General features: G+C 39.8%; 1 protein-coding gene across 11 annotated transcripts in view; it reads left to right on the top strand.

The window, feature by feature from the left end:
* The first annotated feature begins 4,681 nt into the window (after positions 1-4,681).
* NBEA (neurobeachin) overlaps positions 4,682-13,587 on the top strand; it is a 671,317-nt gene continuing 662,411 nt past the window's right edge. For 6 of the 11 annotated variants that reach the window (XM_070240228.1, XM_023621952.2, XM_070240229.1 and 3 more), the window contains exon 1: positions 4,716-5,149. In XM_070240228.1, the coding sequence (XP_070096329.1) occupies positions 4,844-5,149 (306 nt within the window). In that variant the 5' untranslated portion in view covers positions 4,716-4,843. Of the gene's footprint in view, positions 5,150-13,587 lie in introns of all 11 variants that reach the window. The other 5 variants (XM_070240226.1, XM_070240227.1, XM_070240230.1 and 2 more) reach the window with 2 other exon arrangements.

Raw genomic sequence — 13,587 nt, forward strand, 5'->3', positions numbered from 1 at the left:
AATCTGAAAACTCAATCCCTGAACAACTCTCACTGGTCTTTGAGGAGTCATAGAAAAGTAGAAGTTCCAGAGGATTAAAGTGCCAAAGGGAGAAGAACGGGATAAATTCTTGAAAACCCATAGCAAGTAGCAGTATTACCTCTAGGTGAGATTATAGAATGGTTCGTTCATTAGAGAAGGAAGCAGTATGTCACGTCATCATACTAAACACATTTTCTTGTTTGTGATATAGTTAATGGAAACATTGATAATAATTCACATCTAAATATATTTTTACCTTAATTTTGGATTAAAAAAAATCTCTGGATACAGAGACAGAGTGTATCCAGACTTCAATTAAGCATTTGTCAAGGTCCTTTATGATATCCTTTTGGATAAGTTAGAGAAATATGGACTACTTGTTAGCACAGGATGGTAGCTATTTAATAGTTGCAGGGTTATTACCAAAAAGGTGCTTATAAACAACTTAAATCAGTGGTTTTCAAACTTTTTCACTATGACTAGCGATTAAAAAATACATTTTACATCATTACCAAGTAAGCATACATGTACATACATATATGTGTGTGTGTGTGTGTGTGTATGATTAAAACAATGGATGCCCTTTGATATACTCCATCCTATGTTTTTCTATTCCGTTTCATTTAAAAAACTGCTGGTTGCAACCTACTACTGAATTGATTTCAATCGAAAGGTTTCTGCTGACTACAGAGCCGTTTTTATCCTGTTGAATATTTGGATGAAGGTAGAGAAGGAATGTTCTCAAATATGCAGATAAGAAGAAGAAGAAAAATTTTTTGCATGATATAATCAAGATTAAGAAATTCCTAGTAGATTAAATTTAAACAGAAAATGTGAATTAAATAAAGATAAAATTAAATTTAAATAGATACATACAATTCTGCATTTTATATCTTAAAATCTACATGTAAAGCTACATATTGGATACAGGCTGCTGCTTAGCAGCAGCATGTCTAGAAACAAAACAGTAAGAACAAAACAAAAACCTTGGTGTTTCACTTGATAATAATTTTAACATGAGAGGGAATGGAACCAAAACTATCTGAGAATCTACTATTTGCCAAACATGAATTATTAGTGTGTTACATGAATTATTAGGGTCATGTTGCTGAAAAACCCAAAACCAAACCAAACCAAACTAATTTGATTTAGGGTTACATTAACAGGAGTTATAGTTCCAAAGGTTGAGGTTTAGGTAAGAGTTTCCCTCTGCTTTATACTGGTCTGAACCTACTTGGAATTTGAAGTACTCTGTTCAGATAAAGTTTAGAGGAAAGAAGAACAGGCGAAAGCAATGGGAATATTCAGCCTGGAGAGCTGCTGTTTTCATGCATTCATTTTTGAACACATTTATTAAATGTAAATTACAAGACAGGCATGTTAGGTCCTGAAAACACAAAAATAACTATAACATTTCTTTTCCTACAGTCAGTGAAGGGAAACGTTATTTATTGACACTTGCTACTACACTAAGTACCTTAAATGTATTAGCTCCTTTAATCCTTTAATCCTGTGAATCTCTACTTTGGGGTGGGTAAAATAAGGCTTTGAAGAGAAGCCATTTGCCCAAGATCACACAGATAAGTGGGTGGTGGAACTGGAATCCAAACCCAGGTTCCACTGAGTCTGGAGCCGGTGTTCTCAACCACTTGCAGTACTGTCTCTAGAAACTCAGGTTCATGGGCCGCTTATCTTTGAAGGATCGTCCTTTGGAAGTATGGGTATGCCTCTATTAAAACAAAAATGTATACCAAATGAGTGTTCACCACATAAAATATTTTTCAATCTGGAGATTTAAACAATGAACATTTTAGGTAGCTTCTATTATTATATAGGTATCTTTTATTTCAAAATATTGTTAATGCAAAGGATAAGTTATTTGTACATTTGCAGGGAAACAGGCTTCGTAGGCTAAAAGGAAACGGACCTACTGTCTTTTCTAAACTTTATGCTTTGGGGGATAGTATTGAAAACATAAAACTGCAATTATAAAGACTTGTATGTGGCTATAATTGTTCTTACATGTGTTTATAGGTCATTCAACACACATTGTGCTTGTATACTAAGGGTACAAGGACAGATTTGCTATATGCTGGCTGCTGAGTTGAAATTATTTCGTTGAATTCTCGCTTCCCTATGGGATGGGTATTCTCATCCTTGTTAGTGAATGAGGAGACAACTCAATAACTTGAGTAGAATGCAGCTAGTTAAGTGTGTGTGATTCAACAGCCCGTGCACTTTCCACAGCACCACCCTGCCTGCGAGGATCCGACAGTGTACTGGGGAATGCTTTTTAATTGGTAAGCTGTTTTAAATATTTCTAATATTTAATTAAGTATTCAACAGAAGTGGGGTTTTCCTACTTTGAAAGTGATATCCTCTTTACCCACTCCCTTTCTCCACTAAAGGAAAATGAACAAGAAAATCAAAACCAAAATGCACACACATACTGTTTAAGAAACAAAACAGAGAAAATTAAAGTGAAAATATTAAAAGAGGTTAAGCTATTCATTCAGAAAGGAAACAGAAAGTTCAGGTCGTCCCTGTCTCTCAAAGCACTCACGCAAGAAGTCTAAAAATAGTAAGAGGTAGAACCTAGTGCCACATACACGCACAATGGGGTGGAACAAAGCTAGTGTGACGACCTTTTGGCCTGGATTCACATATTTAAGACAGATACATCATTTTAAATTCGCAAATGAAAATAGCGCTTGCTAAAGAAGATGATACTCACTTGGGACAGATAAAATGCTATAGGTGGATATCATTTGCCACAGGATTTTTCAATTATTGCATATCTAAGTCACACTATTGAGACTAATAGGTTTTATAAACTTCCTATACAGCTTCAATCATTGCAGCATTTTACAATTCAATTGCTATTTAATTTAAATAGACATACCACCTACCACTTCAGAAATTTTTGCGTAATTTTTAATAATTCAATCACTTCAGTGCAAGTTTAAACAAACACACACACAACCAAGAACTAATCCTTAACACCGGTTTTGAGGAACTCTGTTATACAGGATCTGTGGTACTTCAGAATTTTACCGTGTTCCAAAGTCTGGGAACTAACTTGACTACCTAGTCCGATTAAATATGAGTATAACAAATTGGATAATAATAGATTTGTATATGGACTGTTTTCATTTTAGATGACAATTAAAATGATCTGAATATACCTCAAGATACTTTGTATTTCTGGTGGCTTGTAATATATCTTTATTGAAAAGGGCATACGTCATGAAATATTAAAGAAAATTACATCCTTCATTTCGGGGAAGAAAACAGCAGTCGTGCTTATTTAAATTCAATACTTGAAGCAAGATTACTGTATACATTTTAATTTTTTTAAACTGAAAGTATTTTTTTTTGCTCTATATTTGTGCAGACACAGAAATTTACCTTTATCCCAGATCAAGGCTAGCAGTGAGAAAAACCTATATTTTCAGATAATTTCAAAATCCTCTGAGCTGTACATGCCTAAGAAAAAGAGAGGCATCACTAATTGGCATCATACCTGAGCATCGCTAGGGATTTTTAAAGTGTGGGATTCGCAGCTCCCACCAAACTACCCCACAGTGTCGCACAGCGCAGCCTTTGAAGGCTGGGAGGTGAGTTCAAGAGCTGTTTGTTGTTCAGAGCTCCATCCAGAGCGGATCACTGTTTGACAAGTTCTATTTTAAGTCGTGCCTGTGTGTGCAGGTGTCAGCCTCTTTCATGGCTGTAGAGAAAGACCCATTACGCTCTATCTGTAACCTTCCCCCGACAATGCAGGATGGTTCCCCACGGTGCGTTTGTTTCTGTTTTGCCAGCCACTTTTTCTTTGGGAAATTCCAGGAGGGGCCAGGCGGGCAGGACTGCGAGGAAGGGCGAAGAGGGGCAGAAAGAGGTCGTCTGCCACTCCCCTACCTTACACGACACGTGGCACTGGCAGCAGCTGCTGGATGCAACGACGAAGATGATGAACCTCCTCCTTAGCAAGAGGATATTGAGGGAAGGAGGAGGTGGCAGCGAAGGCAAGACACACACTGTGTCCTTCCCCACAGGGAGAATCCACCCTCAAGGGAAAAACGACGAGGAAGCCACCACCCGCCCCGCCTCTGCCAGCTTGCCCCAGTGTCTGGCAGCGGTCCCCATGCACCTGCTCACCTGTCTATCCGTTCAGGGTGGTTGGGGGAGGGATGAGGGGTGTCTGGGTGGGTGAGTGGAAAGGGAAGGAGGGCAGGGCAAAGAGGGGGTGCACCGAGGGCTCCGCCTCCCGGAGGCTCTGCGCAGGCGCAGTGGCCGCTACCGCAGGCAGGGGGCGGCAACATGGCGGAGTGAGCGGCGGCGTCGGGGCTTCACAACAACAGTGGCGCCCGTAGCAGCGGCAGCAGCGGCGTCTGGAGTGCCGGCCACAGCCTGAGCTTCAGCACCGGCCAGCGCCGGGCTCTGCTGCTCGCCGCGCAGTGCCTTTCGGAGCGGCGGCAGCATCTCCGCGGGGGGCGGGCCGGGCCGGACGGACCGGGAGGGGGAGAGAGAGGAGGCAGCGGCGGCGGCGGCGGCACAGCTGCTGGGCGGGCACTGCCGCTTGCCGGGCAGCGGTTAGCGGCGCCGCCACCACCGGGAATAAGCCTGAGAATAACCGACCGCCTCCGCCGGGGAGGGTGCCGGAGCGGGCCGGGCTGAGGCGCAGGCGGGGAGCGGGCCCGGCGCCGCGGCGCTGGTGGATGCTGGGGCTCCGAGGAGACGGCCGGGGGGCGGGGGCCGAGGCAGGTATAACGGTACCGGCGGAGGCAGCGCCACTGCTCTTCCCTTCTCCCCAGGAGGGGGGCAAATGGCGAGCGAGAAGCCGGGCCCGGGGCTCGAGCCTCAGCCCGTGGGGCTCCTCGCCGTCGGGGCCGGAGGCGGAGGCGGCGGGGGCAGCGGCGGTGGCGGCAGCGGCAGCGGCAGCGGCAGCGGGGGCGGCGGGATGGGGGAGCTGAGGGGGGCGTCCGGCTCTGGCTCGGTGGTGCTGCCCGCGGGGATGATTAACCCTTCGGTGCCGATCCGCAACATCCGGATGAAATTCGCAGTGTTGATTGGACTCATACAGGTCGGAGAGGTCAGCAACAGGGACATCGTGGAGACGGTGCTCAACCTGGTAAGGGAAAAGGCGTGTTCCCCATCTGCCTCCCAGCCCCCATGGCCTCCCTCCGCAGACGCTCGCTCCCACCCCTCCATCCCCAGGGTCACACGCGCCGCGCGTCCCTGCGAGCACAGAACGTCCGGCCGGTCTTGCCCAGCAGGTGACCTGCCTGCGCGCTGCCGAAGCCACGCCACCTCCCTGCTCTCCTCTGGTCCTCTCCTGCCACCTGAGCGCGGTGCCCAACTTAACACCGCTTATTACACTTCTTATGACTGCGAGTAGTAGTCATTCCTTGCCATGCAGGTTTTGGGTCGACTTGAGAGTTTAGTTAGGGGGAGAGGAGGCCTCCTTTTCTCTGGGGTTCTTTCTCCCACACTCTTAATTGTCCGTGGTGTCACTCTCCGAGGATGAAAGACTTGCCCCTAGAGCCTAAATTCCCCCGTGCTACTGAAATGTGAGAGGCGCATTAGCTCTAACTTGAGCAGCTGGGGTGTGATGTTTTCGAATGAGGAGGAAAATGATGCAGTTTTGCATCTGCCTTTAAATATATTCCGAGGCTATGATGGAGAGTGTTGTGGCTGTATTCCTCCATCCCCCCACCCCCCCATCTCTTTTTAGGCAGCCTTCTTTTCTTTGTAATATTGCCCTGAATATGCTGACCTCTTAGTCATTTTTTGTGCATACAAGGTGTTAAAATATGAGGACACCAAATCATACAGGTTGGTTTCTATGGTTGCCCTCCGAGAGCGTGGCATGTGGATAAAGACTAAAGGAAAGGTGTTAAATGCAGCTCTAGGTTTTGGTTTCTTTCATGATAAGAAAGAGTTACTGCAGAACTGTGTATGACTTAATGTTTTGCGCTATCTTCCAAGAGGCTAAGAAACGTTCAAGATGTCAGGAAGAAATAAGAAGGAGAGAGTCATAAATTGCGGATAATTAACACCAGTTCATTTTTAATGCTTTGTAAATGCAGTTTTTGCTGCGGCAAAGCTGTTTAAATAGTTTCCTCTGCAATATCTAGTCTTTGACACACTGTAAGGTTGGGTTTTATAAGGCAAAGCTTAAATCAGGAGCAATCAGTTAACTATTGTATTTGGTGTGGAGTCACAGGAATATAAAAATATGCTTGCAAGGAGATTTTATAACACCCATGCAGTCTGAATTTTCAGCTAAGCAATTATTTTTATTTGATCTCTTGGAAAACTGAAAGAAAGCTGCAGTTACAGCAGTGGTGCCCTGAGACATGGATTAGATATTGTCTATGGTTTATGAACCTCTTAAATTCACAGAAAAGTTAAAGCTGGTTGTTTTTTTCTTTTTGCTAGAGTGTCAAGTCAAAGATAGGAGACTATCTGTCTTTACTTTGTTACGTGTATTACTGTTGAAATACAAAATACCTCTTTCTACTTTTGTGTACCCTTCAAGTAAATCACTACGAAAGTCAGTATAAGTTTGGGGAAATGTCACTGCGTTGATTTAACCAAATTCTTTTTGAAACACTAATAGAAATATTGTTTTCCTGGGAGTTTTAATTTTAACAAGTTGTAGATAGGAGATCAGTACTTTTTTTTTTTTTAAAGAAAAGAGGTGAAATCTCAAAATATGTTAGTATGTTATCAGGTACTGTATTTCTGTAAATTAAAAGAACACATTTAAAGTTTTTTCCAGTTTTTGTCTAACCAATACCATTTGTACTTTAGATGATGTGATATTAGATTATTTGAATAAGTATTTGTGTGCTTACTTAATACGTTTTAACATGGTAAGAGGCAGTAGGGCTCTCAAGCTGGAAGCTGATTTGAATGTGTAACCAGTCTGGACTCTGCAGCAGTAGTGATGTATGCTGGATCAGTCCTTAACAGATGGGCTTCCATAGATACACAGTATGTTAAGAAAGGAAGTGAAATATTTCTTTTGAGGTAAAAAAGAAATTGAACTCCGTTTAGTGCAATGAAAAATCTGGCATCAAGTCTCAGTATGCAAACCTTATTTTAGAGACTAACTTCACTGTTAAGCTTAATTAGAGTAATCAGAAATAAGGTAATACTGAAATGGTACATCCCCAGATCCACTTAAGACCTTGTAACTGCATTGATTTTTGGAATCAGAAAAGTTAAGTTTAAAATTTCTTTGTATGTATTTAAAGAATGCAGTAGATCTTTAAATGGAAACTTTTGGAGAAAAGAATAAATGACAAAAGGAGCTGTTTACTGTTAAGTTGTTAATTATATTGATTGTGGAATATGAATTAGTCATTTGAAGTGTAATATTTCTTGAATTGTAGGTTTGGGGCTTTATCTTTCCAATATACTCATGATGAAAATGTCATGTGAAAATTTAAGCTGATTCTAAAAATATTTGGAAATCATAGGCATTTAAAAAATAATTATCAAAACTTAATTCTATTTACTTAACAGGTAGATCAGCAAAAATCCATTTAGGGCACTCAGTGACTTGTTAGAGGTTGGAAGCCTCTAATATCTCTAAAATGAGTTTTTTCAATTTTCAGTTAATTTAAAACATTAAATAAAAAAGGTGGGAAGAGTGAATATCTATCACAGTGCCCTTTATTATGAAAAGAAATGAGAGGGGACTAATGAAACTTCAAAACAAAACACTTTCTACCTTGAACAATACCCTTGTCTCAGTCACCTCTGTCAAAGTATTTTTCTGTTTTCCCTGTACGTTCTTTCTCTATGAGAATACAAATTCTTGATTTTTAGGTGCTATTTCTCACATGCCTTGCCCAAAGAATTAAAAGTTTTGCAGAGTAAAGTTTAAGCATGCAGTAAAATATAGGACTTCTTCAACACAGCAGTAGCTGTAATTTTTCTTCTTTTGTTTGCTAAAGGTAGAGATCTGTTTCCATTACTCAGGTGCATTGTGAGAGTTTGTTGAAGAATCACCAATGTATTGAGAAATAAAATGAGTAATTCCTGGGGTAGATGGATGTATTTTGTATAATGATATTATGGTTGACTTAAAAAACATTCAAATATGAGGTGGTAGCATCAGGAAGATAAGTTTGTAAATAACGTTACAGGAAAGTGTGTTGTCAAGGATTTTGCATTGTAGCTTTACCAGTGAAAGAAACTGATTTTGGCTTTGGGAGGAGTTATTTAATGTGGGAGTATAAGAATGTTTAACTATAGAAGATGAATTTTGTTGACTGTTTTAGTTGTAAAATAGGCATACTACTTAATCCATTGCTCCCATTGTAAACACACTTAACATACGTTTATATAAGGTTTTTCCTTCCTTGAAGTAAATGCTGTGTAAATATTGTGTTCTTTGTTTTAGTGTGAAACTTTCTTTTTATTAAAGATTTTAATATATACATATTTTTGAAAAAGATAAAATAGAGGATTAATATTTAATGAAAGTAGTCACAAAAGGGTTTTTTTGAATAGGTGTGTTAGGTACTATAATTCTATAGCATTCTATTTGTAGTTTTGTTTTTTTCATGAATTACTGTACAGTATGCCAGTATATCTTTAGTTGTAGAAAATATTTCCTCTGATAAATTTATCTTTTTTACGTTTACGTGGCATATTGTGTACTATATTGAAAGCATAACAAGATACTTTGAGGGGATTTTTGTGGGTTAAGTTCCTCTGCTCTCTTGGCATATGAATCATAGTATTTTTGTTAAAGGAAATTATTAAATTTGTTAATATTTGAATGTAATAGTAACTTTTCTTTATTAGAGTTTTTTCATTTGTAGCTTGATAATCAGAATAATTTTCATTTTAAAGATATTTAGAATTTCACGAACAAAAGGTGTGTTCTGTGTTTGAACTAAATTTATTTTAAAAATATGCAGTTGCATCTTAGAATCATGGAAGTCCTTAATATTAGTAAAACCAGATTCTTTTATATTAAAAGAGAATATCTTGCATTTTAATTTATGTTGACATGGAAGTTTTCATATTAACTTGAATTATATTTTATTCTTGCTATTGGATATTGAAAATTAAATAAGAATGCAAATGTAAACTCAAGAAGTTTCAATATCTTGAGTTCTGAGGTTTTCCACAGAAGTATTAATTTAGTCATATAATGACACTAAAGCAGAGAATATTATGTAGCCAGTCTATGATCAAGTGATATTATTATTATTATTATTATTATTATTTTCTTTTGGTGAGGAAGATTGCCCCTTGGCTAACATCTGTTGCCAATCTTCCTCTTTTTGCTTGAGGAAGATTGCTGCTGAGCTAACATCTGTGCCAGTCTTCCTCTATTTTGTATGTGGGATGCCTCCACAGCATGGCTTGATGAGTAGTGTGTAGGTCCACACCTGGGATCTGACCCTGCAAACTGCGGGCCACTGAAGCAGACTGCACGAACTTAACCACTTTGCTGCTGGCCTGGCCCCTAGGTGATATTAATTTTAAATAAATATTTTGTGTATTGCTAGTCAGTTTTTGGAAAATACTATGCTGTTAATTAAATATGTCTCAAGGTTCTCTATTCTTTTGCTGTACTTTCTCCAAACACACTGTAAAGAAATTCATTGGTTCTAGCAGACCCAACCTCCATTTTGGATCACTGATGTAGCTGTATTATAAAATTCAATCATCCACATTTTTGACTATTTACTTTAAATATTGTGTTGCATCAGTTTCATAGTTTTTGCCTGTACCTGCCTGTACTTCTCATATTTTATGCATTGCTAGCATATATCGTTATACAAAGATATACCTATTACTCTGTAGTAGTGTTATTTATACATGTTTCCCCTTCTATACTATAAGCTCCATGAGGGCAGGAACCTATCTGAAATATTTTTTGTATTTCTGGCTCTTGGGTAAGTTAAGTGCATTTTAGGTATGCAGGATACCATTTTAGGCAGTAGAAGACCAGTTTCTGAAATTCTATTCAGTAGGGTCCAGACCCAAGATCCTGAAATAAATTAGTTGTGTAAAGTTAATGTATTGCCTATTCCTATAGCTAGAAATGTGTGTTGAATATGCATGATGTCATCTTTGTAGGCATTGCTACATATGTAAATGTTATTTTAAACTGGTATCTTGGAATAAGTAAAAGTCTGATAAAAACTTTTCTTTTCAATAAACCTATGCGTATGTCTAATACAGAAGCACATAACAAAGATTGTGTTATTTTTAACAAAGAATATAAATAATACATTGAATAGAAATTTAAAAATATTGTGAGCCTTTGTCATATTACCGGGAATAGTGGACATCTCTTGTTTTTGTCTGTCTAACATACATTTCTCCTTTTGGTAATGGTACCTCAGTTTCCATTGATGAACTGCTCACCCCCATCCTTAGTTCAGCTGGTTTAGGTGGGCTTAGGTGGGCTGGGCATGGCCAAAATAACTGTGATTGGTTCAGGGATGAACACTTAATGCAGGGGGAGCCACAGGGTCAGTCCGAGACTTGTACTGGAACTCGTTCTGTTGAGGATGCTGAACGGGTAGGCTCATCCTGTAGCTGTGGGTGCCTCTATTAGAATTGGATCAAGTATGAGGTCAAGAGAGAGAAAGATATTCTTGATTCTGCTTGAGCACCTGGAGCTCTCTATGCCTGTGGTGATTATCTTCTAACCATTAAATTCTCTCTATTAAAATGTATTATTATTATTTATTGTTGTTATTAGCTTTAAGTCAGTTTAAATTGGATTTTTGTTGCTTGTCAATGGAAGGAATCCTTACTATCATAGACGTTAGTAACTGGAAATGGGACCTTGTAAGGAGCAGACTTTAAATACTGAAATGGAGTGCAAGGGAGTGAGCACCTTGATTTCGCCTAGCAGTTCCTTTTAAGGAACTACAGTGCAGCTGTTTTAAGTTGTCACCTGTGTTATCTTTGCCCATGGAACTACTGAGGCTAGAACTTTCGTGATACTGTAGTGTTTTGGCCACTTCTTGGGGCATTTGATAATGTATAGTAAGAGAGGAATTAGCTTTGGTCCAAGCTGGCATGCTTGAAAGCAGAGAGGGAAGAAAATATTGTCTTTGATAGCAGAGAATCAGAGTATCAAGACCTTTGAAGGCTGCAAAGCCCAATTTTTATTATCCTGTGCTAAAGTTAGCTTAAGAGGAAAAACAGGAGTTTAAATTAGAACCAGGTAAAGTTCCGTTTTATAAAGTTCATCCAAGTACCTCATGGGTTATACTCCCAGCCTCCTAACCAAAGTAACAATCCAGTTACTGAAGAGCCTTAAAAGAGAATGCAGCCAGGGAACAAGTGATAGATAGCTGTGCCTTCTCACCCAGGTTATTATTTCACATTGCTTCTAGGAAAATCATTAAGTTGAGAGTTAAAGGGATGGGTACTGTGAAGGCCTATTGCTATGGGACTGAATATGCTGTGAAACTGAAGAGGTGGAAATCTAGATTGGTATACTGTATCTTGATAAGATCTCTAGCTTTGGTTTCTAATTCATGCACTTAACTGAAGTAAATTGACCAAGGCTTACAAAGCTTTTAGGGAAACTACTTCCAGGGTAACCTCAAGCCTGGTAAACAAAGACCTGTGTTCGTTTACTTCTAAGGCAGTTTTAAGCTTCAGTAAGAGGAAGTGGGCTGCTGAAGCGGTACAGCTGCTAGAAGGAAAATCTAAGGCTGTGGAGGATAATGGACAAGTGAGCTCTTCTGAGATAGTAGTCATGAGTACATCCAAATTGGCTGACCAAGGAACTCCATTGCCAGGGCAAGGAATTCTTGCTACTCTGACCAGTAGTATATGGTCTATGCTTTGAATTAGTGACCGTGGTTTGTTTTACCTTCTCCACTCTTCTAAGTGGGAGTTATTATTATTATTTGTTCTTTTACCATTGTATATTAATTATAAGGAAGATAGTTAAATTTATTATGTAGCTATATATTGTCAGATTATGAGGTCCAACTAAGAAGAATGCACATTCGGACCTAGGAATAATGTTCATAGCACAAAGATTTCAGACTTGTAGCTGATTGCAATAACTTGGCATTGTCTTTGTTCCCCTTCCCCCACTGGTGAGGTAAGTGCATTTTCTGTTGTGGCTAAGATAGTTACATTGTTAAACATGGGTCTTTAAAAAGATGTGTATGGAAAGAAGTGAGTATATAAGATGGACAGGCAGCCAAGGGCTAGAATGTTATAGACTTCTGTGGTTTGGGCTACATAGCATCCATTCTTTTTGCTGCCCACAGTTCTAGATTTTTTTTTTCCCTGGGAAAGATTCGCCCTGAGCTAACATCTGTTGTCAATCTTTCTCTTTTTATATTTTTCCTCCCCAAAGCTCCAGTACATAGTTGTATATTTTAATTGTAGGTCCTTTTAGTTCTTCTATGTGAGCTGCCGCCACAGCGTGGCAACTGACAGACGAGTGGTGTGATTCCGTGAACCCAGGCCACCAAAGTGGTGAGAGCACGGAACTTTAACCAGCAGGCCATCAGGGCTACCTCAGTTCTAGATTTTTTGATACTCTTTTGGGAAGCCATCCCTTCTTCATTCTTGGTTTGTGTGGTTTGGGGTTCCCCTGGACTCCTTTCTGCTTTCCTGGACCAGAAACAGAAGCTGGCTCTGGCCCATCAATAACAGATAATGCTTAAAAATCTAGCTGCACATCTGAGACAGCTTGATGACTTCTTTTATTTTGCTGGAGAAAGAAAAAGATGCTCACCGCTGGAGTTGCTAGGATGTTAGAATGTAAGTCTAGATTTGACTGGCAATCTGCCACCATGAAGGCAGAGTATGCGCAAGACTGGAGCTATCACAGAGGCACCTAAAACCAGGAGACAGATTACTGACAGTGTCTTTGGAGACTTTGAAGTCAGTTTTATCCCCAGACTTTTCGATGCATTGAACTAACACATTTCCTCTTATGCTTAAGCCAGTTTGAGTTGGGTTTCTATCTGTTGCACCCCAACGAATCCTGACTAATCTTCTAAATTAAATTTTGTAAAAAAACCTTAGGGATTAAGTATAATAGAACAAATCATAAGAAAAATATTAATTTGGCAAGGGACTTTATATATTTCAAGAAGAGGAAATATACATCGCTAATTAATATAAAAATTCATCTTCACTAAGTAAGAACATAAAGTAATAGTGAGATACCGTGAGAAAGAAGTGACTAAAAAGAAAATTACCATTATTACCTAGGGATGCTAAAATAATCTTAAATAATGTTGTTGGGCATGTAAAATATTATGGTTGTTCTGAATGACTTTTTTTTTTTTTCTTGAGGAAGATTAGGCCTGAGCTAACTACTGCCAATCCTCCTCTTTTTGCTGAGGAAGACTGGCCCTGACTGAGCTAACATCCATGCCCATCTTCCTCTATTTTATATGTGGGACGCCTACCACAGCATGGCTTTTGCCAAGTGGTGCCGTGTCTGCACCCAGGATCCGAACCGGCAAACCCCGGGCCAACTAGAAGCGGAACGTGCGAACTTAACTGCTGCGCCACTGGGCTGGCCCCCTGAATGACTTTTTAATG

Source organism: Equus caballus, chromosome 17 (assembly GCF_041296265.1).
Source record: "Equus caballus isolate H_3958 breed thoroughbred chromosome 17, TB-T2T, whole genome shotgun sequence".
NCBI classification, from domain to species: domain Eukaryota; kingdom Metazoa; phylum Chordata; class Mammalia; order Perissodactyla; family Equidae; genus Equus; species Equus caballus.